Source organism: Fusarium musae, chromosome 4 (assembly GCF_019915245.1).
Source record: "Fusarium musae strain F31 chromosome 4, whole genome shotgun sequence".
NCBI classification, from domain to species: domain Eukaryota; kingdom Fungi; phylum Ascomycota; class Sordariomycetes; order Hypocreales; family Nectriaceae; genus Fusarium; species Fusarium musae.
Genome location: NC_058390.1, coordinates 2,519,019 through 2,545,232, shown reverse-complemented (window position 1 = coordinate 2,545,232; position 26,214 = coordinate 2,519,019). Strand labels below are relative to the sequence as shown.

Below are 26,214 nucleotides of genomic sequence, written 5' to 3'. Positions count from 1 at the left end.
TAGCATCGGGCGTTAAGTCGCAGAAAAAGTTCGACGGCTCCAAGGCCTTTGGCGCATCTCTCGTTTTTTTGGACTTTAAGGGTGTAGGAGCCTAAAGGTGTTTGTGTCATTCTGTATCTTTCACGGCGATGACTTTCAATGTCGTACAAACCTGCTAGGTAGTTGAGATAATACTCAAGCAATTGCGTGCAAGTTGAATAGTGTCTATCATTTATCGTTTTGTTCTATCACGGATGGCTCTAAGATCATTCCTCAAATTGTCTAACTTTGAGACCCCTTTCCTTCAAGTAGTCCTTTACCTGTTTAACGGTGTACTCGCCGCGGTGGAACATACCGGCCCCCAAAGCAGCATCCGTAGCAGTCTTCTCAAAGACTTCCTCGAAATGAGCCGGGTTGCCAGCACCGCTTGAGGCAATGACGGGGATCTTGATAGCTCCCTTCACCTGGTTGATGAGCTCGTGGTCAAACCCACTATTGGTACCGTCCTTGTCAATGCAGTTGAGAAGGATCTCTCCGGTTCCCATTGCTTCAACGGCTTGGGCAAGCTCGACAACATCCATATCACGAGTCTCACGACCGCCTTTGATTGTACAAGCGTACCAACAGTATTCCTCGCCCTTAGGACCAGGAAATTGCGTCTTTATGATGTTGTGACGGGTGGCATCAGGCTTGGGAACATAGACACGCTTGGGATCAACGCTCACAACGACGGCTTGGTTACCATAGGCGCGTGAGATCTGCTCAATGGCAGTATTGCCAAAGAGCTTGCGGCCTATAGAGTAGTACTCTTCAGCAGCAAGAACAGCGTCGGAGCCGATTGAGACCTTGTCAGCGCCAGACTTGAAATACATGCTCGCAATTTCAAGGGCTGACACCTTTGTGCCGTCAGTATCCATTGTGTCACGAATACCACCGCCGATGGTCAAGGGCACAAAGACGGTGCGAGACGTTTGACGAAGAACCTCGAGCATAGGGAGATCGGCAACAGGGCAGTCTCTGAAAGAAGTGATGTTGAGAAAAGTCACCTCGTCGGCACCGGATTCGTAGTATTTCTTAGCCATCTCGACAGGCTTGCCGAGGTTTCGCACGTTGCGGTCATCGCCCTTCTCGCGAACATCGTACTGATCACCCTTTGTAACGACCAAGTCACCCTGGTCATTTGTCCTCACATCTAGACAGGCAATGACTCGCCGTGTTAAGCTGTCCTCGAATTTGATCGGGGCATTGGCGACAGTCTCGTCAACAACGGTACCAAGATCCTTTGCGCCTTCACCTGTGAGGAAAGCCCGGATAGTTTTCAAACCTGCAGTGCCAGACTTTTCGGGGTGAAACTGGGTTGCAAAAATGTTTCCCTTCGCAATGGCGCCTACGAAAGTCTCGGTACCATAGGTTCCAGTAGCGACAGTCCACCCCTGTGACTCAAGCTCACCCGGCTTGTAGGGGCATTTGTAAGAGTGAACATAGTAGTACTTTGAGTCCGGTTGAAGATCGTACATGGCTCGCCCAGCTGTGAAAGCGTTGTTCCACCCGATGTGGGGGACGGATTTATTTGAGTCCTCGAAACGATCCAAGGAAGCTGGAACGACTCCGAGGCCGGGGATGTCGGGGTCCTCTACAGAACCCTCAAATAGGGCTTGTAAGCCGACACATACAGCGAAGAATGGCTTTCCATCAGCAATGTGCTTTCGAACTGGCTCAAGATAGCCAGCTTGTGACAATTGGGATAGACAATGTCCAAAGTGGCCGACACCGGGGAGGATGAGTTTCTAAAAGCGCATCAGTCATGGTGGACAAAATATTGAAGGAAGTATCGGCAAACCTCTGCCTTTGGAACGTCTTCCGGCGATCTGACCCATTCTACTTCGTAACCAGACTTCTCAATGGCATTTACCAGGCTCCTGATGTTGCCGGCGACATAGTCCAACAGGTGAACAGTGGGCATTGTACCCTAGATATGATGGATGGTAAATATATAAAGAAGATAGAAGCTTCGTATAAAGACCAGATATGTTGCTTGGAAGAGGTGAATCGTGACTGATATAACACGATGTAAGAACGGACAATTGTAGCGATAGCCAACTCTATATCAAGTCCAGACAGGTGTTTGAAGTCGTCAAGATAAGTGTGACTGTTCAAATCCCATGAGACTCATTGAAATGTTGTAACAGCGACAGCGGGGCAATCGCGAGTCACAGAAACTGCCCCGCCTGGTCCCTGTAATCCTGGGCTTTTCAGAAAGTGCCGCCTTTGACCGACTTCCAGACACTGGGCATCATCCCCCAATTGGCAAGTACCTACGTACTTAGCTTTCTTTACCACATGGAAGCCAAAGTTTCGCGACTGCATGTTTGCAGTTTGTCAACAAAGCTACTATAGGTACTATAGGTATTTGGCTTTTCGAACTTATCTCCTCAGGCCTGTGTTTTATTTTTCTTCCTCTATGGATACGACCAAATTACGAGTACGGCATTGCAATTCTATTTGTTCAGTTTGTCTTCCTTAGGCATCTAGTTAGTGGCTTTCCCTGCCAATTCTCTGAGCATACTATGGCTTCGTTGGACGAGGCGAGATTGGCGGATAAGGCAGCAATCGTCAACATTGAGGAACAGCTTGAAAAAGATGAACAGGAAGAGTGGGAGTACGAATACTCAACCATCGAAACAGAGGTACTGTTCCACCTCGGTTTCAAGCTATTATGCGCAACCAGCTAACTTCTTATCAAAGACATACTACTTGACTGTCGATCTTTCTTTTCCAGAATTTAAGGACCGACAGCCAAGGGCGCCTCACCACAGCCGCGGCGGGTATTACAAAACCTGGCTCGACCACAATCCTAGTTTGAGAGGTGTTCATGCTGAGGATGATGACGACAATGACAATGAGCCACTCCCAGAACGAGAGGCTGATGACGACGAACCTGAAATCGATCCAGCACTAAGCAATGACAAAGATAAAGGCAAAGCAGTCGACAGAGGCGAGCCAGAGGACGACACGAGAGACGATGTGGACAAGACACGTGATGAGAATGAAAACATCCAGATTCTTGAGCTACATTCAGAAAAGCCGGTCATCTCATACAAAGGACGCACATTCGAGGGGTCGTGGGCGGAAGTCATTGGCACCGAAGCTATCTTTACGGCACGCGACAGCGACCGCCCCCTCCCTGCTCTGCGCCATCTAGATGGAAATATTGATTTTCTCGGCGCATGTGCGTCAAGAATCGCCACTAAAGAGACTGTTGTCAAGCCAAAAATGATCAGGGAGGACCCATTAGCCGCTATCAGGGAGGAATGGAACATTCGAATTCCTGTTGGAAAAGACAGGTCGGGAGAAAGAGCTGAACAGACACGGTTCCTAGAAAACTTGATGGCGATCAAGAAGAGGAACAAGGAGAAGGATCAGGTCACCGTATGGGCTAAAGACGGCGAGGGTCAGGACTTCAAAGACAACCGAGATCCTGACTACAAACCCAGGCGAAGAAGAAGATTGCTCAATGAGGATGGAGAGGAAGTCATTCCAAAACGTGAGAGACGACGTGCAAGTGGGCGCAGGGGCGGCCGTCCCAGACTTCGACCCGGGGTTGTTCGTGGACGGGGCCCAACGGCCCCAACTCGATCGGCAACTAGAGATCTGGAAAGTACTGTGCATGAAGGGAATATGTCAACTCCTACTCCAAGCAGATGGAATGAACTGCATGGAAGAGCCGATGAATACATGGACCATTCTGACGATGAGGATGACACGGACGAAGAAGATGAAGAAGATGACGACGAGGACATGACAATGGCAGATTGAATGACGGCAATAGTTGAGCCCCAGAAGCATCGAGTTGACATTTAGCGCATGAGATTATGATACCCGTGGAGAATTTTCGCCAAGATAATAATAATAAGGCTTCATATACCCTGCACTTCTGTTTCATGTATTAAGCAGGTTGTGAGCATGTTCATGGCGAAGCTACAAAGCTAACGTGTAGTGCACTTGAAGACTGCACGAGGGTTGCGATCAAGCTGTCATTGGTGAACGGGTCTTGGAGTCAGCCTTATGCACATAGGCGGACACTCCGAATACGGTGGTCCATAGTACAAAGTTCCTATAATCATATGGCAGTGATAGATTCGGTGATTGTTGGGTAAATAGAGATCTTTCGTTGGACAGGGTTTCTCGATCAGGTCATTCAATGATTCTGCGAGCTATCCAGTATCTAGGTAAAGAACTTAAACATAGGTAAGTCCGCGTATGTGATACTGCCAGCCGCGTTATGTAATAAATCATTTAAAGGTTCGGAGTCTCCTCTGTAAGATCAAGGTTATGAGTGAGTGCATATGAAACTGCCACTGACGGTCGATGACACAACACACGTGCTGAGGCCTTGTGGATTGATAAGTGATCATGGGTATATCTCTAGTTAGTGTCATTGATTTTCGCATCTGCTGCTCCGAAACCGACACACAAGTCATTTACCTGCAGCGGGAGGGACTTCATTGAAGTACAGTGACTCGTAGACACAAGATTGATCGTGTCACCCAGCACCAGCTCCCCCACATCTCTCGCACGTTTATATATTCTTTGCTGCAGATGCACATCTGTTGGGGAATGTTTATTCTGACGGTGAACAAAATCCACTTGTCTTTCTTGAGTATGGGTCATGGGAACGACAGTTGAGGGTGTCGTACTCGGGACTGTAGGTAAGTACCTACTGTCAGTGTGAGTACACCGAGCATACCCAGGTCACTCTGGCTGAATTCCCAGTCTTTCGGCGGTCAGCAAGTGGTAGATACTTTATGTTGAATGGGAAATAGGGCGGGTTTGAAGGTATCCGTTACACGATCTTTGAGCCAACCGGGGTTGCAAATGGATCTTGAGGGCTAGCAGGAGGGGAATCCTGTTCATGTTGCGCAAAAAGAGGGGTCCTTGCGCTAAAACACGATCAAGGAACAGTCCGGGCAGGGCTGTGATGTCGTTCTCGTTTGCCGTAGCGGATCAGGTCAGTCCCTATACTTGTAGGGTACCTGAGTGTTGAACTACCTAGAATACTTAGACAAATGGAAGAATGTAACACAGGCGTGAAACGTGGGTCAAGAGAGTTTGCAAACAAAATCTAAATTTATGTTATACTTCTCACCAAAAAGAATTACGTGTCGGCAGTTCTGTAGTAGACAGACAGACAGACAGACAGACAGACACTTCTACTAGGTTGAGGCTGAGTAAGAAATCTCGGCACAGAATGTCCATAAATGGACATTAGGTACCTTATCCGCTTTCCATCTAGGTACCCCAGACTGACTTGACGTATTCGTACTCATCACCAAAAGCCCAACCATACCTTGACTAAGGTATGTAGCCATCCATCGCCAGATACGCCAGAAAAAGAATGCTGTCAAGTACGCTCTTACAAGTCCGCAAATGCAAACCGTACACATGTATACCTCCTGCAGCTCCATTTCCTAAAGTGTAAAGTATCTGTACCTGCATCCCCACCACCCTCCACCGGTTACGTCTCACCAAACCTCCGCCGCCAATCGATACCCTTGCCCTGCCCTGTAGTCAACTACGCAGCGACCAAAAAAGTATCCCGTTCTAGACTACCTACGGCGCGCGCTTCTTTTCTTCTGTCGACTTAGCGGGAGGCTTTGTCTTCCTTTCTTCTGCTCTACTCTTTGTCCGTCTTCCCAACGACATGCTGCGAGCGGTGTCGTACTTCTCTCGTTCGTTCGTGATGCTCATATAGCCGGTCTATCCAGTCCCGTTCGTCTTCCTGGCCTTACTTCGATACTCTCCCGGCTTGTCGTCGGTCTTGGCCATCGAGCCTCTTCAACTTTAATTGCTCCGCAAGCTGCGTCCATGTCCATGGGCTCTTGCAGTCCTTTATCGCTACAGCCATGATTTGGTTACGCCGCTTCACCATATTACTCTCTTTCATGCTGCTTATCTCCTTTGGCGCATGGCTGCTTCCCCGTATACTAGACCCAACGACGAAAGGCCCTGAGAGGCGCGCCAGAGATCGACGATGGGTAAACAGTAGCCCGTACTTTCTGGATCGTCAGGCCTGTCGCTGGATTAGTCTGTGCGGACTACATCACTTGCGCAGTGATCCTGCCTCTCGTGGGAATAATGAGGACCAAGAGCCAGACTGGGGTGAGCTCAAGCGCCGCTCTCTTGCTTGGGAGCCTGACGAGATTCCCCGTCCGAATCGGAAGAGGGATGTCAATCAACGACGCAGGGTCCTCCGCGATATCCCCGACTATGTTACGAAGCATGCGCCGTTAGTTCACCTCTACTCTGGGGAAGAGTTTTGGCCCTCAGACATACGTCAGCACGTAGAACATATGACTGCCTACGCCGATGACGAGCCCATTAACTCGACTGAGAAGTGGACTCTTCACAACTTGCACGAGCTGAATAAGTATTCCGGCAAGATCACTCTCCGAAGTGATGATGATGTCGAGTCTCGTCCCAATTGGCTGCACAGCCATTACAATGTTCCCAACCCGTTTCCTGACGACAAAGACGGCAAAGATGATGGCCAAAACGGTGGTATACCGGTAGGAAACCCCGGAGGAGAACCCGAGGCCCGGGAGCCCAGCACCTGGTATGATGTCGACAAAACACGGCCTGTTCATAAGATTTCCGACCCTAGAAATCGAAAGTTACACAGTCGTCGTCGCTCGGAGACCAACGGCCACAAACCGGATGCCAATGGCTACTCAGCAGCTCCTGCAGTACTTGTTGTGGTTGATAAGGGGTCAGGCATTGTTGACGCCTTCTGGTTCTTCTTCTACTCCTACAACCTCGGCCAAACTGTCCTGAACATTCGGTTTGGTAACCACGTGGGTGACTGGGAGCACTGCATGATGCGCTTCGAGCACGGCATTCCCCGTGGTGTCTTTTTCTCAGAGCATGAGGGTGGGCAGGCGTACGCATTCGAAGCTGTCGAAAAGCGCGGTGGCAGACCCGTCATTTATTCAGCTGTGGGCTCACATGCAATGTACGCGCTACCAGGAAACCATGCTTATATCCTGCCATTCAAGCTTCTCAAGGATGTCACGGATAAGGGACCTCTCTGGGACCCCTCTCTTAACAATTACGCATATCATTACGACTATACGAAAGAAGATAATCATGACCTGGACGAACGATACGAACCTCTGAGTCTTGTTCCCGCGGCATCGAATCCTCACGCACCGACATCTTGGTTCCATTACCAAGGGCATTGGGGTGACGAAGTCTACTCTCTCGCCGACCCCCGTCAGTGGCGTTTCTTCGGTCAGTATCACTATGTCACTGGTCCCGATGGGCCTAGGTTCAAAACTCTTAATCGTACAAAAATGTGTCAAAATCAGAATTGTAGAATTCTCTACAACCTAGATCCGAAGAACACGTGGTACTAGATGAGGATGTTCGTCAGTCGGTTGTGTGTTGCACTATGAGTAACTGGTGCCAGTGCCACACCTATATTGTTTCCCTCATTTTTGCGAGCTGAACCCGAGTTTGATGTAGCAAACCTATGTGGTGGATCTTAGAGCATTAGTACGTACGTGGGTGCATGCTTATCTGGTAGTAAGTGCCCAAGGGTCTTAGCTGGGAGGACCAGATTTCTCGGCATTTGTTATATGGGAAACGGCGTTAGATGGGGGTTATCTCTTGGGATAGATTATTTTCTTCTTCGTGTCTGGTTCGTGGAGAACCGAACTGGCGGCCTAGAACGTATACCACTGTTATGTTGGATGGGATGATTATGGGATTTGATACCTAGATACTGCTTCTGTTCGATGCCCTAGCTTAGATATGTCAAAATGCTCCTGTGATGGTTATGAAGTATTTGATTTAAGGTATTAGTTAAATCAGCCCCTGCATGGTACCAAGAACGGCCGATGCCAGAGTGTGAAGAGTGCCACCCTCGTTGAGGATGTGGACATGTTGCACTCCTCGATGACTGATAATTGCCATAGACAGACAGAGTTCGACAAAAGCTAGCATAGTAGCTTCACAAAGCGGTAGTGCACGTAAGATGCTGAATCTATCTGATACTTGTGTAAACTTCAAAATGTCTGAATTGCCGCAGTAGGCATACTCGAGCTGTGTCAGCCATTTTAACGCATAACTAAACTAGGTGTGATGAGACGTTTCGCCTACTGGCCTCTCAATACAAGCCATGATGCTAATAACACAAATTCTGTTTCACTTTCATCTGCGTTACAACTGTGATAGCTGCAGAATAATCCCAGAGAGGCATATGTTTGCGCAGAAGATCCCTGAACTCAGTGTTTAGATGAACCGGTCATTCTCCTGCCCACATATAATTTGACTCGGTTCTGCTTCCTTTTGAAGGCCAAAAATGAGTCAAAGGCCCTGGCTATACATAATATGGGTATACATAATAGTAGTACACTGCTGGGTGGGGATGAGTTTGATGCACATGCCAGAGTGGTCAAGGTGATGGCCAGCACAGGAGTTTCCTGTAGATTCCACTCAACAAAGCCTCTGTTGGTATTCAGTGATCGTCTCTCGTAGGCGGCCAAGAACATGCAGCACACTAGAGATCCTCGCCAGCGCAGTAAAATATTGTATCAGTCATGGTGTGGAGTCGACTTGAGCAACATGTCTGATGCCTCATTGTGACTTCAAGGGCCACAACTGCCGAAGGAGCTTTATAGATTGCCCATAGACCTTGACCATATTCATCTACTGCAGTGCGTATATGCCCTAATTTGGTAACATAGATACAGCTTCGGCATGGTTTCAGGTGGTCTCTGGGAAGGTCGATGGCGGGAATCCAACACGATTTTGTGACTTAATAACTGTGATAGGTGGATGTAAGCTGTATGAGTTGGCAGTGGCTTGTTTCCGGGAAAAGCTGGTCATGTCGACGGAAAGGTTTTGACTGTTTGTGGCTACAGACTCGACAAGATCGTGAGACTGTCATGAATCCGATGGCGTTGGAATACCTTGAAGCCCACTACAACTGTGCCAGCCCAAAAATCAATATTCGTAGGCAGCAAAAACTATAGAGTAGTTCCCAGTGTAAACTGGCCAATAAGGACATTAGTTTTGTGACACTGTGGTATATATCATGCCTATATTTACGGTTAATGTGTAATCATCTCCAGTTGACAAAGGTGACTGTAGTCTACCGCGCCAGTCATGGCATCAGAGCGTCAACGTCGTGTCGAGGTAGCAGGAGAAGATGCCACGCGAGTGATACACAAACTTTAAGTGTGATGATATTAGGTATAAATAAGGTTATGCAGGGTGGCTGGATACGATCTGACTAGCTCGGCCGTGCTTCTGTTCAACGGTGCATAGATAATCGAGATAGGTGCCTAGAGTATTAAGCTTTGCCTTATTCATATGAGATCTCGCTTGAGTATATCAACCGTAGAGTTATGAAAATCAGAGATGGGCCATTGGCACAGCGTTGAAGGGTTCTTGAAAATCTGTGAATACTGGTAACAAATTACTGGTTTCTACTCGGTATTTGATGTCTGTTGTTGTGTTATGCTGATAGAATGAGACCAATGCTGTCGTTATGTCTACATCTCGGAAGCTCCGTATCCGAGAATGGCCCTTGTTATCCCTTCTCCTGACTGATTGCTCAAACGGGACATGCCAAAAGAGCCAGACCAGAGCGGCTGCGTTGCCCCTGTTTTCCTGCCATCCTTCAGTATGTATGTATGGAGTACGTATATACATATCGATCAATGAAACGCAATCAGACGACGCTGATCTTCGTCGGGAATGGGATGCTCCCATGTAACGTGGCCAGAGCTTTTGCAAGGCCAAGAGTCGTCCTTTTAGGTTCGCCCAGGCCCCGAGGTCAAGGAGTTTCACTCAAGCACGCACACGGCAGTGGATTCAGTATGAGAGCATCTATTCCTCTTTAGATGCCGTTTCCAAATTCTTGTTTTAGTGCTAATATTTGATGCTGCTGGTTGCGCCTGATGGTCTCCCAACCTACAAACATTCTCTAGCGGTTTGATTTGTTCGAGGTGATATGTCGTAATGGCCTCCTTGGTCGGGCTCAATATTGAGGACGTAGGTTCTCGAGAGGGTTGACTAGCCAGTCACAAGCTACAGTACAGTATGCAGACACATTGCTTATTCCATGTGCCTAGAGTTTAGTTTTGCTCTTTACGTCGAGGCTTGCGAGGACAATACGGAGGCTGAGATAGATCAACTAGCTATCGGTTTTATTAGCCATACAAGACGAACCGCTACTAGGTAGTGAAGTGATATGTTCAACGTATCATGTGTTTTGGCGTCGCATTGCGCATGGGCAGAAGAAGAAGAATTCCCCTATTATTCGATGGGGAACGGGAAAAGCGAATAGTAGTCCCTGCAACCGTCGACGGAGATGAGTGGAGGCGCAGCTAGCGAAAGGAACTGAACCTGGCTTCTCGCAACAGGAACTCGAACTCCTGCAAGCCGAGCAAGGGTCAGGGTTGTATGTATGTATGTATGTATGGATGGATGTTATTCTTTGCCGTGGAAGCCAATGAGAAGAGGGTATCGTGGTGAGCTGAGAACGTAGGCCCCATCAGAGCCCAAGTTGTCTCTCTTCTCAATCGAAGCTCATGATCAAGCTCAAGCTCAAACCACAATGGGCAGATGGTGATAATTAGTGCCTCCGGATGTTTCTCCCTGATGCAGTAGCGCCTATAAGGGTCAAAATTCTTCAGCACTGGAGACGGATCGAGCCTAGCAGTGGACATGGCGACAGTCTTGTTGAACAACTACTGACTACTGAGTATGTACGGACTGACTTACAGGAGACATTCATGGGTCCACCATTGCCGCAACCACCAAAGAAACTACCTATCCAAGACAAGCTAGTGCCGATGTTTCAAAGAACAACCCGGAAATTTTCAGGCGGGAGGGACGGTATTTGTTCTTGGTACGGCCCTGAAGTTTTTTTTCTCTCCCATGATAGACTTGGGTGAGAGTCAGGTAAGCCAGGGGTCAAGAAAGGGGTTGAATCATTCATCGTCGGTAACTTAACTAGCTTTATCGTCCTTTGTCGTCTTTGGAAGCAAGTTATGTACAGGCAAGACAGGGCAGGCAGGGCAGGGCAGGTCAAGGGAACGGCCGATTCATCGAGAGAGAGTCATGCCGATCATGGCTGATGGGCGTTTCTAGGGCTTGAGTCAGTGTCAGTGGCGGCCATCAGTCGTCGAGCTATGTATCAAGAGTGTCTAGAACAGGCTGACTTTAAACAAGAACCACATGGCAAGTTTAAGCACGGGCTTTTGTATGCATATAAATCCACACAGTAAGACACAGACCAAGACATGAAGCAATTCTTATCATAATCGTGAGCTTGCTTCATGTTCAGCTTTGACCTTGGAGCGGCAGCACCGGCATGTGGCCACTGCATGGTACTGCATGGCATGGCATGGCATTGCATGTCACGGCACCCACACACACACACACACCTCGTGGTGGATGGGGTTTATTGAGAATCGACAAGCGATGCATCATCTGTTGCTTCTGGTTCGAGGTGCACAGGTACATAAAGTAAGGTAGACTACAGCACCTTAGCAAGTGCTTAGGTATATGTAAGGTTAGGTAGGTAGTCTACTGTGGCCAAGTGGAGGCTTCTAGCCTGCGAGATGTCTCCCAGAGTCGTATTGCAGCTGGAGATTGAGGCAAAAGAAAGAAAAAGAAAAGAGGATCACATCAACATTTCACAGTCTATCAGCTTTTCAACATCTCAACCACCAAAAAGGATGTGGTGTTTCAAGGGGCTTTTGGGCGACCTAGTCGGGTGCCGGGAACGGGGATAAACCTGGGAACGACAAGGCCAGGCAGGACCTGCTACCTGCGACGTACCATTTCGGTATGTATGTATTATGTCGCTACGATTGTTTTGGTTGGTTCTCTCTTCAATGGAGAACCCAAGAAGCTATCCATCCGTACCTTGGTATCGCCGGGAACGGCATCGTTTAAAAGCACGTATTCTATTGGTGCAGCTGCTTCCCTCCGCCGCCCAGCAATCCACTCTCACGCCAGCCCAGGCGCCCATTTTCAGACTTTCAGTCCAGGTGCTGCCCGGCCACTAAAATATGGAGCTGACCTGGCTGTAAGTCCAAGTGCTGTATGTACTGATGTACTCCGTACAGCTCGCTAGCACAGAACAAAAAGTTGGGTATCGAGACCCTGCACTTTGCGACGGGGAACTAACAGGCGGGAACTCCCCCCCGCCAGTGAGCCTGTTCCTGCTGTGCCGTTCCGTTCAGTGACTGAGGTGCCATGCCCTTGGCCTGGCTACCTGGTCCCCAAAGGCTCATCCCGTCATAAATCGTACAGTGACCTCAGGTTCCATTAAATTAGCCTCTTTTTTTTTTTTCTTTCGCCCATGCCCATGCCCACGCCCATGCCTGCCCATGTCGCGCCTGTCATGGATGTTGTTGTTAATTAATACCTAAACGACCCGTCTCTTCTCCTCCTCTTCTTCTTCCCTGTCTCAGAAATACTCTCTGGCCTGGCTTGGTTTGTCCGCTCTATCTATACAGACAGTCCTTTCGCCTATCCAGCTCAATCGACTCTAATCCCCCTCCTCATCCAACATACGCAACTTAAATCGAGGCACTACTCCCGAGGCAACGGGAAACGGATTACTCTACTATCGAGCAACTTGGTTTTACCACTTACGCTGATTCCGTCGAGACTTCTTCATTCGCACCACCCAGACCGATTCTTCTATCGAATACATAGCCCAAACCCCGAGTTCCCGGGCGTTTTCGCGACTTTGTCTGCCGGCTCGTCTCATGCTCTTGTAACAGCATTGACCTTTGAACGATCCTCAAATCTAATACTTCGGCTTCTGTTTGATCTGTCTCACTCTACTCGCTTGCGATAACCGAACCGAGTTTCCGACTCCATCGAGAGACGGCATCCATTTTCGACTTGCCTTGCATATCTACTCCCACCCAATCAACCTCACCCTACGCCACAATTCCACCTCAAACCCCCATAATGTGCTTTGGAAGTCGGGACAAGGGCGATCGCGGTCTCGCGCGATCTCGTGATATCGACAAGCAGCTTCGCCAGGATGAGAAGAGGCTGTCCAAGGAGGTCAAGCTTCTCTTGCTAGGTAGGACTGATCTGGCCGCGCTTTCGCACAGATAAAACTGACATGCCATGCGCGTCCAACAGGTGCTGGAGAATCTGGAAAGTCAACTGTACTCAAGCAGATGAAGCTTATTTACTCTCAAGGCTTCAGCAAAAATGAAAAGCTGGAATGGAAGCCCGTCATCTTTAGCAACATTGTTCAGTCTTTCAAAGTTATTGCCGAGGCAATGAATGAGCACGATCTCCAATTCGACAACCCCGACAACGAGGTAAGTCAAGTACTTCCTCCCCGCTATGACTGCCTAAGCTACGGTTCCGACGGCAATTTTGAGTGAGGTGGAGGAGTGAGACATGCCCAATTACTAACAGATGCTGCAGAAACATATGGCCCACATCCTTGTCGATCACGAAATTAGCCCTCACGACCCTATGCCGGCTGACTATCTCGAGCCCATCAAAGCCCTGTGGGTAGACAATGGCGTTCGAGCGGCCATTGGGATGGGTAACGAATATGCGTTACACGACAACCTGACCTAGTACGTGCTGTATGATGGCATGGCGTGAAGTTCTTGGCGCTAACATGTTCTAAAGCTTCATCGAAGACATCGATAGACTTTGGGGAGAGGATTATGTCCCGGATGACCAGGATCTTCTTCGATCGCGATTGCGAACTACTGGTATCACAGAGACCATCTTCGACCTCGGCCAACTAACCTACCGAATGTTTGATGTTGGTGGCCAGCGTTCAGAACGAAAGAAGTGGATTCACTGCTTTGAGAATGTCAACTGCCTATTGTTCTTGGTCGCAATTAGTGGTTATGACCAGTGCTTGGTTGAGGACAAGGATGGGGTCAGTAAAAGATGAAATCAGACAGGAAGCTTTGAATACCCTGCTAACAGTGACACAGAACCAAATGAACGAGGCGCTCATGCTTTGGGAGTCGATTGCCAACTCGCATTGGTTTGCCAGATCAGCACTGATCCTGTTCCTGAATAAGATGGATCTGTTCAAGGAGAAGCTCCCCAAGAGCCCTATCACGAACCACGGGTTCACCGATTACCACGGACCCAAGGACGACTACAAGGCGGCGAGCAAGTACTTCCTAGACAAATTCAAGGCTCTAAACCGAAACACCGAGAAGGAGATTTATGGCCATTTCACCAATGCTACCGATACGAACCTGCTCAAAATCACAATGGCCTCAGTCCAAGACATGATCATCCAACGCAACCTCAAGCAGCTCATTCTCTAATTCAGCGTGATCTGGAATCGGAACTTGCTACACGGAGACATCCGACATTTATCAAGATATACACGACTATAAAATGGGGTTCAGATATTTTCCGGGCGATAACTCAGCCTCAGCCTCAGCCTCAGCCTCAGCCTCATCATGTCTTCTTCATGCCATCATCTGGTTAAGATGTATCAGTGCTGTCGATCAGGACTATATTGCTTCCTTTCTTCTGGATTGTACTTTTTTCTAAATCTCATTACCGACTCGGGCCAGTCGAAGCAGCGATATGTTTACATGCGCTTAATATGTCCGGACCTCTATGCCAATTGACACAGTTGTCGGAGCCGCGTGGACCCCCCTCACACGGATGCAACCCAATACTTAATTGCCTCCCAGGGCAATACTGGCAATACGGTCTGAAGATTTGTCCGGGCCGCAGTGCATAAGTCAAAGCTGTCAGAAACGAGTCATGACTCGCCAAAGCAAAGTCACCAGGTGCATCAGGGCAGCAGTGGAACGACAGCGGAACGAGCGTTTTGGCCGAATTGTGTTTTTTGTGCATTGCATTGCATGATACCTAAGGCGTACCAGTGGATTCATTTCGGGTTGTCTGTTCTTTTGTTCTTCAAAACCGACTGTTCTAAAAGTAGCAGAGCGGCGGGCTTGCCATCCCTTGTTTCTTTTAGTGCTGTTAATGAGGCGTATGATATAAACAACGAGGGGATTGATCGGTTGATTGATTATGTACGTATAGATTAGAGGAACGTAACATAGCGAAGCATAACGTAACTTGATACTCGGGTTCAGATGGTTGGCATCAAAGTCACCTGTTGTTGGCGCACTCACACCGCCCTGTATCCTGCTGAAGAAACATACATGCGCTGTGACTTTTGGCCTGGGACCGAATTTTGAAATACCCGGGGCCACATGGCTGCTCGGACCATGTGTTGCGTTGTGAGGTGCTCGCTACTAAGGTGGAAATCCGACCACGCTTTAGGGCCCTGTATTTTCTCTTGTCTCTGGTAGGTTGGATGTGTTTGAGATTAAAGCATGAGGATTCGATGAAATTGACCATGGATGATGATGGTGTATGGATCATACATAGATGACAAGGGTGTAAAAGTATAAATCGGGACTGACACTAGGCTGTGATATTAGATTCTCGGGGTCCATGGTGTCAATATCAAGATGAGGATGGGCATTTACAGCATATACCGGTAATACTCTATTTCGAGATCTCGTAGTAGCTCCATGGGCGGGTCAGCACTATGTAATTCATCAATTGTGATTGGTTCAGAACTGCCCTGTACTATGAAGCTGCAGGCAGAACGAATACATGGATATACCAGGTACTTCACCTACTAAATTTTATTTATCTACCAAGTTGAGGCAAAGTCATATGTACACCAAAGGCCTAAGTTAGTATTCAAGAAACCTGACATAGACTACGGATGCACCTGGGTTCGCTTGTGAGATAGGTATATGGAGTAGAGATCCTGTATACCTTACTGCGCCGGTTCATAAAAAGCACACGAAATATAGAATAGGTACCTATAATGCAGTACCTTGACAGAATTATCAGTCAAGTTAGGTATTGAATAACACTATCTATAGAGGGCCTTGATGATATTAAACTGTCTAGATTTTTTTGAATTTTTTTTTTGGGAGGGGGGAGAGCCAATTATAACGTTAACGCCACTACAAATCGTTGCGGTTTTGTTTCATCATTTGTGCCACTTATTTTTGTCCCCCGCACCTTGATAACTTCGACAACTTTTTCTGCCTCCTCCTCAATTTCATACCTACCTACCTAGGTACCTACATAACAACTACGACAAACCACCAAAGACGTACATGCTCCGTCGCCTCTTCAACACCATGGCCGAATCAGCATCCAAGCGCGTCAAGACCACGGGTAACGGTCCTCTCATTGGTACCCACAATGGCCACTTCCACGCTGACGAGGCCCTCGCCGTCCACATGCTCCGCCGTCTTCCCGCCTACCGCGATGCCTCTCTTGTCCGTACGCGCGACCCTGCCGTCCTGGCTACCTGCCACACTGTTGTCGACGTTGGCGGCGAGTACGACGCTGAGAAGCGCCGTTTCGATCATCATCAGCGCGGCTTCACAACCACCTTTCCCGGCCGCCCTACAAAGCTCTCCAGCGCCGGTCTTGTCTTCCTGCACTTTGGCCGCGCCATCGTTGCTGAGCGCCTTGGACAACCCGAGGACTCTGCCGACGTTGAATTGATTTACAAGAAACTGTACGAGAACTTCGTTGAAGCCCTCGATGCCCACGACAATGGTATTTCTGTTTTCGACCCTGCTGCTGTCGCCGCTGCAGGTCTCGAGAAACGCTTTAGCGAGGGCGCCTTTGGCCTTGGTGCCATGGTCGGACGTCTGAACCCCAAGTGGAACGACCCTACGCCATCTGATCCCGCTGAGGCTCAGGCAGCTGAGGATGCCAAGTTCAACGAGGCCAGCAACCGCATTGGCGAGGAGTTCGACAGAGATCTTGACGGCTACGCCGGTTCTTGGCTCCCTGCCCGCACCATTGTCCAGGAAGCCTTCACCAAGCGCACGCAATACGACGAGCAGGGCCGTCTGCTTGTCCTCGAGGGCCAGTCTGTGCCCTGGAAGGATCATCTTTATGCTCTCGAGGACGGTACTCCTTCGGTGCTCTACGTTCTATACGCTGAGAAGCCTGAGCCTGGCGCCAAGTGGCGCATCCAGTGCGTTCCTGAGAGCAAGGACTCCTTTGTCAGCCGAAAGCCCTTACCCGAGGCATGGAGAGGATTCCGCGACGCTGAGCTAGATGGCATCAGTGGCATTCCTGGCTGCGTCTTTGTCCATGCAGCTGGCTTCATTGGTGGCAACAAGACTTTCGACGGTGCCAAGCAAATGGCGCTCAAGGCTCTGGATGCTTAAAGAGAGTATCACAACCTGCAAACCATTTAGATTGTATGAACATTTCGACGATATCATGGGAAAATGCAAAACGTTCCGGGTAATACTACACACTAAGACAAAAGGGAGAGAAGAAGAAAAAGGCAATGGAAATAGAAAGCATGCTTCTGAAACGAAGCAGGCAGCTAAACGACCAAATGAACATGATAACCATTTGCGGAGAGTGTGGTGTTTCTTTCACCCTGCCGCTCTCAAACAACATTATCCGATGATTCCAGATCGAGATATGTCCCCCGTGTGTGCGAGCCAGATTGTCTGCCAATTCCCAAACGCCAACTGTGCGGTCCTCGTAAGTCGTCAAAACCGATTTCGCAATCCACCACAAGCCCACGCACAAGGCTTAGTATCAAAGAAACAAACGTTCCATGTTTTGCGAGACAACAGTGAAGAAGTGTAAGAAGAAAAAAAACTCCCTCTCTGTTCCTGCTCCGTCGCACTTTTCTTTTCATCATTTTCACTCGACGCTCTATCGTCGGATTGGGATGCCCTCGCCGCCAGCGGCAACAGGCTCAGGTATAGCAGCGTCTGCATCTTTGGACTTGTCGGCATCATTACCGTCGGTCTCATCAGCGCTGGTCTCGCTCTTGAGGAAGCTGCTCTCCTTAATAGGGCTGCCAGCCTGGATGCCGGGCACGGAGCCGTGGTGGGCGTGCTTGGGTACGCTGGCTCCGGAGCCGTTCACCGGGGAAGAGAGGTGGGGAATGTTCTCGGGGACGGGATGCTGAGAGCCGACGGCACCAGCATCAACGCCGTCGCCCTTGCCGGCCTTGGACATGGCATAGTCGCCCGAGTCGAAGTATTTGCGGTCCTTGAGATGCTTGGCGAAATGGTCGGATCGAGAGGGCAGCTTGCCGTAGAGGCGGAAAAGTCGCTGCTCCTCAGGAGTGAGTGACTATAACGAGGGGTTGGCGTCAGCAAAGTAGTCGGTACGATTGAAGCTCGCGTCGGTGTAGATGTTGTGAGGAGGGATTGACATTGACGGGCACCATGGTCATCGAGTCATGCACAGAGGGGAGCTCGAATCGCCTGAGGTTGGTTGGTCTCCATGGGCAGCTTACCTTGACATCGACCTTGTTCTTCTGATGAGGGTTCATGGCGAAAGAGGTAATGCTGATACGCTAAGGTCGAGACCACAAGAGAAGGTGTGAGGATCGGATCGAAGGAAAGATGTGTATCCGTACAGTGCTGCTCTCTTGGTATTTAGACAAGCAAAGAGTTCGTTTTGAAAAGGACCAAGATCGAGCGAGAATGGCGGGGGGATTTATTGGAGGAGCCACGGGCAGGGTCCTAACTCGGGTGGTAACAATGGGTAGTAGTAGCAGTGGCAGTGGCAGTAGCGGTGGCAGCAGGGGATTTTAGGGATTGATGGATGATTGTGCCTGATTGGGGGGGGCTTGAGAGCAGTTAGGTTGGGTATGATGTAGCTGCCCTGTGAGTCTGAGAGGCCAGGAGGCTTAGTGGGGTAGCGAGTTTCCGTACGAGTTACAAGGATGCCCGCTTGTTGGCTAGGCTGTGCTGTTGGTGAGGTGTATGAAGATAGAGGGGCGGCGGCATTGCTGTATACACGTCATAAGCGCATGGGGTGAAACGTGGACAGCCAACTCGAATATTGATGTGTGTGTACTGTACCTCTCTCTCTGTTTTCACAAAACTTGCGTCTGTCTCTTCCTTGTTATCGATGATTTGTATCTAATGGATGCTTATCTTTACTCCAAAAGTGACAGCATGTGCGTCCTGTCCCCTTTCTATTCTTTACGTGTCGATTCAACTACAACTTCACTCTCCAAAGGTCAACACGTACCTAAGGTATAATCAGCACATGATAAACAAACTGTGCATGGGTGGCGATATTAATATAGTCAACTTCTATCAGGCTCTAGGGGAGGAAAGAAATCCCAGGCAGGACCTTGATCCTAAATGACAAAAAGGCTTGGGTAGCATGGTATAAGTTTAGGATACCATTTGCTAAGTTTATTTTGACACCCTATCCCAAGGTCTGATGTTTCTTGCTCCCCGAGGGAGCTGTACCAGGCAACACAGTATCATCGGGTAACTACAGCAATGCAATGATCCGCGCTGCATGAATTGTATCTGCGTCCTCGCCCCAGGCATGACATTGACCCGTGCTTCTTTGCTTCCTGGTTGGGCATTGCTTATCCAGCAGGAATCGCAACGAGCCGTTAACATATACCTGTTTTATGGGTCGACAGTGAATTGGACGAAGGAACATCGTCGCTAGTTATCGAGAGTGCCGTCGACATCTGACAGTATATACCCCGGCGTCACCAAGATCGTCAGGGCGATTTGCTCGTCCCCTGGTAGCTTGCATTGAAGTTAACATCTATTGATACCCAGTGGGTAATCATAAGCCACGGTCTATGGGTTCGGATTTGGGAACCACAATTGGGCTGCTGGGCCCCAGACAGCGGTGCTGTCAGGCATGCTGTACTCGAGAATGTAGCTTGTTGCGAAATGGGATATGGTTTATGGTTGTACGGGCGAGCCAAGACAACATCGAAGCGAAGCGAGTGACGCGTTGTTGGTAAGCGTCGTCTTGACACACCAACAAGCGTGAAGAGACACCGTCGTTTGCCAGGTCGATGGCTGTCTTGCGTTTCATTGCACTCTGCTCCTGTCTCGTGCTTATCTATAAGCAATACTTTGACTGGGTGTCAGTGGACGAGAGCCGAGAGATTCTAGTAGCAGAGCTCATTCGCCTCGATAAGGACATGGTTATGCGGCTTACCTACTTACTTTCTTTGCCTAGCTAGGTACGTTGAAGTTTGAACTACGGTAGCGCTGGGCTCCATCGCTCACATGGCATTCTTTCTAGCGTCATCAGCCATCCAGTATCCAGTGAGCCAGGATCGGAAGCCAACATACTGCGGCACCACAAACACCATTACCGGCATTCCATCTCCGGGTTTGTACTGCACTGTGTGTCCGTCCCTCCTCTTGTCGGGATCGATACGACTTTCCTGACCATGTCATTGCTGTCGGGCTTCTCCAAATTCCAGCTCCTTCTGGCGTGCTATTCTGTGTCCACGAACCCACGCTTATTAGGTATTACTCGACCAAAGGACTGTTGTTGGAACCGCAATGGCGATGATCACCTGAGCAGGTGATCGATGATACACATGGCGCTTCTTAGTTCTAGCTTTCGAAGCTTGGGAAGGCGCCGGCTGCTGATCATCGTTCTTGGGATAGAGTTCGTTATGTTGGCGCAAAGCGGCAAGCCGGCGCTCGGGTACTAACTAATGCAGAGGTACTGTACAGTTGAGAGTGTGCTCATCACGAGAGTCTCTCCATTGTTAGGAGGGCAACAGCAACAGCAGCAGTGGCTGGCAGGTTTGTTGATGAAGATTTGTCTTGGCGTCAAAGTTAAACCCAGAACTGATGCTTCTTGTCGGCAGTTGATCAATCCAGCAGTGATCGAATTACTGATGTTTGGCCTGATCAGTCATTCGTCTTCTTGGCTCAACATTAAAGGTTATGATAGCACACGTCTTGCGTCTTAGTGTGCGTCGGGACTCAATGGCTGCAAAAGAGCTAACTTATCCTGCCTCTGTCTTGTTGGGACGAGTATTACGGTTTCTACTCCGTAACATGGGCATTTTAGACACTGGATACCGGAATCCGTCATTCCCCAGTATTATTGTATGCATATTCTTATGTCTGGATCCGCTGAATAAGTCACCAAGGTTGGTCGGTAGTTGGAGAGGTCCGAGATATGTTGATCAATATTCTAACTACCTACCTAGTAGAGAAATGGTCGATTAACAACATCACTACATTAATCATTCTGCTATGCATCCAAGAACAGTGTTATGTCGTGTTATGCCAGCAGTGGTAGGTAGTTGATAAGCACCCACAGTCACTCATCATCATGCAGCATCCATTCCTTCGGCGTGCCAGTTGCACCTTGTTGGTTACAACTAGGGTCGCATGACTCAAAAACGGACAGGTTCGTTCTGAGTTGGCTGCAGTATGTCTGTACTAGGGACGTTGGAAAGAGGAGAGAGCGACAACCTACAGTGCTCTAGACCGGGCTCGGGTTCAGCTGTGACGAAGCAACTGCCAAAGGTCGTCGCTGGTATTGGACAGTGATTTCCTACGTGCTCTGTTCTGTGTGAGCCCGGTAGTCTACAGTACATATGTCATTGGAGTGTTGATCTCGGATTGGTCAGTGTGACAAGAGCCTTGGGCTTTTGAATATCGAGGGTTTTTGGTTTATTTATTGGTCAATCCTGCTAAGTCCATGGAAACCGACGGGGATAAGTCGGATGTGTTTGTTCGTGAAACAATGGAAGATATCGAAGCTGGAGAGTCCAATCAGGTGCACGAGATTGTGGCAGCAACTCTCTCTGATTGAGATGACTGTTTCAGATGCATATTGCTTGTTTGTTCTGGAACGATGTTGGAAGCTTCGAGTTGTTTGAAAAGCAAACGCCTTTTGCTGTTATCTGCCATGAACAGCTGCAACTCTGTAATGGTTGAATAACTCGTTGAACCACAGAGCGTAACATTGGCCCTCAACATACCTAGGCGCTTCAAGTACTAAGGCAGTACAAGGATCAAGATACGGCTGGTCTCTCAACACCTAGTCAGTGGGCTGACGTACGATCTGCTGCATCGATGAATCGTTGTTTTGGTAATTAAACAATGCTATTGTAAGCAAGCGGTTATCGGCTGCACGGTTGTACGGTTACACGGACTCCGGCTCTAGGCATTGTATAGGAATTGCATGGTTAGTCTGAAGACTCGATAGGGCTGACTTGTATGAGTGGGCTGCTCTTTATAATGGATGCCCAGCAATATATATGCTTATTATATGGTGAAATTAACTAGGACGATTGATAATATATCGTACTACCTAAACAGACCTAGAATAATATAATACTTTACCCTCGACTTTATGCCCAGCTACCCTATAGTTATGAGTTATATATACCTTACGCAAAATGCCGGAGTGACAGGCCATGCCGTGGTAAATATCTCCTCACTTGGAGCTAGCGCGATAAGTTTTCCAGAACCTGACCGGATCGGGAGATTGGCCGGATGGCATCATCAGGGCCTCCTCTGATTTGATGGTTGGTGCTCGATTTCTAAGCAGAAATATCCGCTTCTGAGCGACGCAACATAACGCAGCAACCATCACAAGCCGACGAGTTTAACGAGGAGGGACAAGGGAGAGATGATGAAATTCATACATACATAGAAAATGGAGATCGGAGGAGTAGGTATCCGTAGATGATACCTACCTACCTAAACACCGCAGTTGTTTCCCACAAGAGAGACAAGTCAAGTCAAGCCGCTACAACCAACCATATCAGTGTCAGTATCAGCCCCTTTGATGCTCCAGTTCTATCACATCAAACCCATACCATTTATTCATAGTCTGAGGTGGGCTAGTTGGTTGGTACTCTTCGGCGCTTCTCTTCTTCTTGACTTTGACAACGGGCGAACCCGCGGAATTGGACCTGATTCTCGGCGGCCAAAAAAACAACCAAAAAAAAAATCAAAACAAAACAAGAGAGATCATTCTTGTAGGTACGAATACTACTTATTCATTATCTACCTACTTACCTACCTTGCCAATCCAGGTACCTGCCTCACTCTACAAGTTTAAAATTTACTCTTCTATCACTCCCCCATCAACTATACCCGACTATACTCAAACTTGCCCTGGACCACTGATCGACACGGGCCGTTTATTTTTTTTCTTCTTCTGCTGTCTGTCTCTGTATTTGACGTCCGAGACTTTTTTTGGTGGCGACGCTTCGGGTTGTCGCTCAACCAGTCTAACTAGTATCTGGACCCTCGGTCTATCTACTGGTTTATCGACTGACTGGAGTGTGATTCTATCTATCGTATCAATTTCCAATTGAACCGGGTTCCCTTGTTATTATTGTCGTTGTTGTTATACATATCTAAAACAGTCAAACTCCGCGCCAACTCCGATATCGTGGAGAATCAAGAACCTTTACGCCTAGCGTCCACCAACCCCCGGTTTCGCTTTATCAGAGAGTTCGTTCTCTTGATACTCTCCTCCTCAGAAAAAACACGTTATCGGTATATACCATACGACTGGCGCACGCAGTCTGTTCAGTCAGAGCAGCCTTGTTTCTAGGCTTCGAGGCTCATATCTCATCACTTTAGACTACCCGATTCTCATTACCCGGTTTCGTCATCTTGAACAGAATCTTCCCGAATACCGATCAATCACACCTTACGGCAACTGAAAGCAAGGTGCGCGCGCTCAGAAACCACCCTTGATAGTAAAACCCAGACTTTGCCTCTCTCACGATGGGTCTCCTGTAAGCCACAACTTACAACCCACAAGGTCTTAGAAGCTGACCAGACTTTAGAGCCCTGGGAACAGCCCTTGATTGGCCCGATGCCAAGAAGCGCGCTCCTCAAGTCAGAGAATGGGGTATCAAGGTGAGTTTCTTTCCCATCCTTCATATCCAATCGTCAGGTTTCGGTGGCGATGGATCGCTAAATATCTATAGCAACTTCTGGAGATATGGAACAAGGCCAAGGGAAAGGAGCGCGACGCTCTCCTCTGGGGCGACGAGGTTGGTTCAACCACATAAAACTGAATCATCTCAACTAACATCTTACATAGGTCGAGTATCTTGTGGTAGTTTACTCGGAGGACAACCAGCGAGTGCTGTTGTCCCTTCGTCAGGCAGAGATTCTTGAGGCGTTGGCTACCGACAAGGAACTGGAACAGCAAGGTGGCTGTGTCCCAGATCTTCAAGACGTGGACACAGCTGGCGCGAAGAAAAAGTACATCAGACAGCCCCTAGACTTTTCCGCCATCTGCTGACCCTGAAACAGAGAGAGAACGATCCCCGTCTTTCACCCTGAGTTTGGGCGCTTTATGTTGGAAGCGACCCCAGGTAAGCCTTGGGGCATCGGCTTCAAGGAGCTTCTCGATGTGGAACCAGATATGAAGTTGCGGAGAAAGATCGCCAAAGAGCACATGCTTTCAACTGAATATCCCATCACACTCACAACATACCCTCAAATCGGCGTTCCCGGACAATTCACCGACCCCTACTTTCCGCCCTCAGGACCGCGCCTCCGCTCTCAGTTTGTTCCGGATGAGATCGCCAACCCTCATATCAGATTCCCAACTCTAGCCGCAAACATACGATCTCGACGAGGCCGCAAGGTTCAGGTCAATGTTCCTATCTATCACGACAAGAACACACCAAGACCCTGGAAGGATCCTACTGTGGACTTTGACAAGCATGACTGGCCCGAAGATGATGACGTACGAAACGGAGCTGCCCCTGACGACTTCATCCATATGGATGCCATGGCTTTCGGAATGGGTAGTTGTTGTCTCCAGATCACTTTCCAGGCCAAGAACATCACTGAAGGAAGAATGCTCTATGATCAGCTGAGCCCGCTTGGTCCCATCATGTTGGCATTGACTGCTGCCACGCCTGTGTATAAGGGGTTCCTTGCCAACACCGACGTGCGGTGGAATCAGATCAGCCGCTCTGTGGACTGCAGAACCCCTGAGGAGTTGGGAGAAAAGGTAAGAGCGCTCTCATGCTCTCCAATTCGATCTGCACTGCTCACAATGGAACAGCCACTTTCAGAAGGTGTTCGAAGGATACCAAAGTCACGATACGCCTCCAACTCAACATATATCGCCATAGACCCTCGGTTGAGGAACGAGTACCTCGACCCTGACCTGGTCTACGACTCTGACATCAAGCGCCAGCTTCTCGAGGGGGGCATGGATGATCGACTGGCGACTCACTTTGCTCACCTTTTCATCCGAGACCCCATTGTTGTCTTTGAGGAGGATCTCCAGGAGTTGGACCTCAGCAAGACTGACCACTTTGAGAACATCCAGTCAACTAACTGGCAGCACATGCGTTTCAAGCCCCCGCCTGCTGACAACAGCATCGGCTGGCGAGTCGAGTTCCGCTCCATGGAGATTCAGATCACGGATTTCGAGAACGCGGCTTTCTCTGTCTTTATGGTCTTGGTCACACGTGCAATCCTGTCATTTGACCTCAATTTCTACATCCCTATCAAGAAGGTCGACGAAAACATGGAGCGTGCACACGCAGTCGATGCTGTTCTGAAGGAGAAGTTCTACTTCCGGCGCAACCCTTTCCCTAGCCGCCCCTCGAGAGCCAACACTACATTTGGTGACGACAGTCGACCCGGATCAGCGCATCCCAGTCGACCAGCATCACCTGGGGGCCCAGTGGAGCACGAATTTGAGGAGATGACAGTGAATGACATTATCAACGGCTCGGAGTCGGGAGAGTTTCCCGGCTTGATCCCCATTGTCGAGAGCTATCTCGACAGCGTCAACGTCGATGTATCGACCCGATGCCATCTGTCTACATATCTCGATCTGATTTCACGTCGAGCTTCAGGAAATCTTGACACCACAGCCAGATGGATCCGCAACTTCATCGACGTGCATCCCAGTTACAAGCATGACAGCGTTGTCAACGATGAGATCAACCATGATCTTATCGGCGCCGTGATTGCCATCGGCGAGCGGGAGACGGCCGGCCGCGACTTTGCGGGTCTCGGGATCCACGGCCTAGAGCGTCTGCTGAACGGCTTCCGTGGAGGATGCGGCGGTTCAAGCACAGCACCCAATGGAGAGACCAACGGAGCACAGGCGGATGCCACCAACGGGTCACTGAAGCGCAAGAGCGAGTGGATTGAAGGCCAGGAGACTGAGTCATGATGGGAAGCGTCATTGGATTTGGGTCGGCGTTCTTGGCTGCTTTTTTTGAGCATACGTAGTAATAGGATGTATCTAGAAAGAAAAGAGCAGGGATCAACGCTGGTTTCAGGACATAGTTGCTGTATTGAAGAGCTATGCTGAGACACGGCACGGCTGTTACTGAAGACGTTGAAGCAATCATTTGAGGGTGCCACACTAGAAAGATAT

General features: G+C 49.0%; 7 protein-coding genes across 7 annotated transcripts; 5 read left to right on the top strand and 2 right to left on the bottom strand.

The window, feature by feature from the left end:
* Positions 1-245: 245 nt before the first annotated feature.
* Positions 246-1,942, bottom strand: J7337_005709 (uncharacterized protein; the record flags this gene model as incomplete). The annotated part of the gene is made up of 2 exons (XM_044823383.1): positions 246-1,766; positions 1,820-1,942. 2 exons carry the CDS (start codon positions 1,940-1,942, stop codon positions 246-248), a joined length of 1,644 nt encoding a protein of 547 aa, XP_044681874.1.
* A 604-nt stretch (positions 1,943-2,546) lies between these two features.
* J7337_005708 (uncharacterized protein) lies at positions 2,547-3,795 on the top strand (the record flags this gene model as incomplete). The annotated part of the gene is made up of 2 exons (XM_044823382.1): positions 2,547-2,666; positions 2,725-3,795. The coding sequence occupies 2 exons, from the start codon at positions 2,547-2,549 to the stop codon at positions 3,793-3,795; spliced, it is 1,191 nt and encodes a 396-aa protein (XP_044681873.1).
* A 2,087-nt stretch (positions 3,796-5,882) lies between these two features.
* Positions 5,883-7,391, top strand: J7337_005707 (uncharacterized protein; the record flags this gene model as incomplete). The annotated part of the gene is made up of 1 exon (XM_044823381.1): positions 5,883-7,391. The coding sequence occupies one exon, from the start codon at positions 5,883-5,885 to the stop codon at positions 7,389-7,391; it is 1,509 nt and encodes a 502-aa protein (XP_044681872.1).
* A 5,584-nt stretch (positions 7,392-12,975) lies between these two features.
* Positions 12,976-14,324, top strand: GNA2 (G-Protein alpha subunit; the record flags this gene model as incomplete). Its single annotated transcript, XM_044823380.1, has 5 exons — positions 12,976-13,093; positions 13,156-13,340; positions 13,441-13,607; positions 13,663-13,921; positions 13,980-14,324. The coding sequence occupies 5 exons, from the start codon at positions 12,976-12,978 to the stop codon at positions 14,322-14,324; spliced, it is 1,074 nt and encodes a 357-aa protein (XP_044681871.1).
* Positions 14,325-16,184: 1,860 nt separating this feature from the next.
* J7337_005705 (uncharacterized protein) lies at positions 16,185-17,234 on the top strand (the record flags this gene model as incomplete). Its single annotated transcript, XM_044823379.1, has 1 exon — positions 16,185-17,234. The coding sequence occupies one exon, from the start codon at positions 16,185-16,187 to the stop codon at positions 17,232-17,234; it is 1,050 nt and encodes a 349-aa protein (XP_044681870.1).
* A 505-nt stretch (positions 17,235-17,739) lies between these two features.
* On the bottom strand, positions 17,740-18,367 carry J7337_005704 (uncharacterized protein; the record flags this gene model as incomplete). The annotated part of the gene is made up of 2 exons (XM_044823378.1): positions 17,740-18,165; positions 18,332-18,367. The coding sequence occupies 2 exons, from the start codon at positions 18,365-18,367 to the stop codon at positions 17,740-17,742; spliced, it is 462 nt and encodes a 153-aa protein (XP_044681869.1).
* Positions 18,368-23,579: 5,212 nt separating this feature from the next.
* GCS1_1 (Zn finger-containing GTPase- Activating Protein for ARF) lies at positions 23,580-26,007 on the top strand (the record flags this gene model as incomplete). Its single annotated transcript, XM_044823377.1, has 6 exons — positions 23,580-23,590; positions 23,642-23,714; positions 23,786-23,851; positions 23,902-24,065; positions 24,117-24,825; positions 24,880-26,007. 6 exons carry the CDS (start codon positions 23,580-23,582, stop codon positions 26,005-26,007), a joined length of 2,151 nt encoding a protein of 716 aa, XP_044681868.1.
* Between the last annotated feature and the right edge of the window lie 207 nt (positions 26,008-26,214).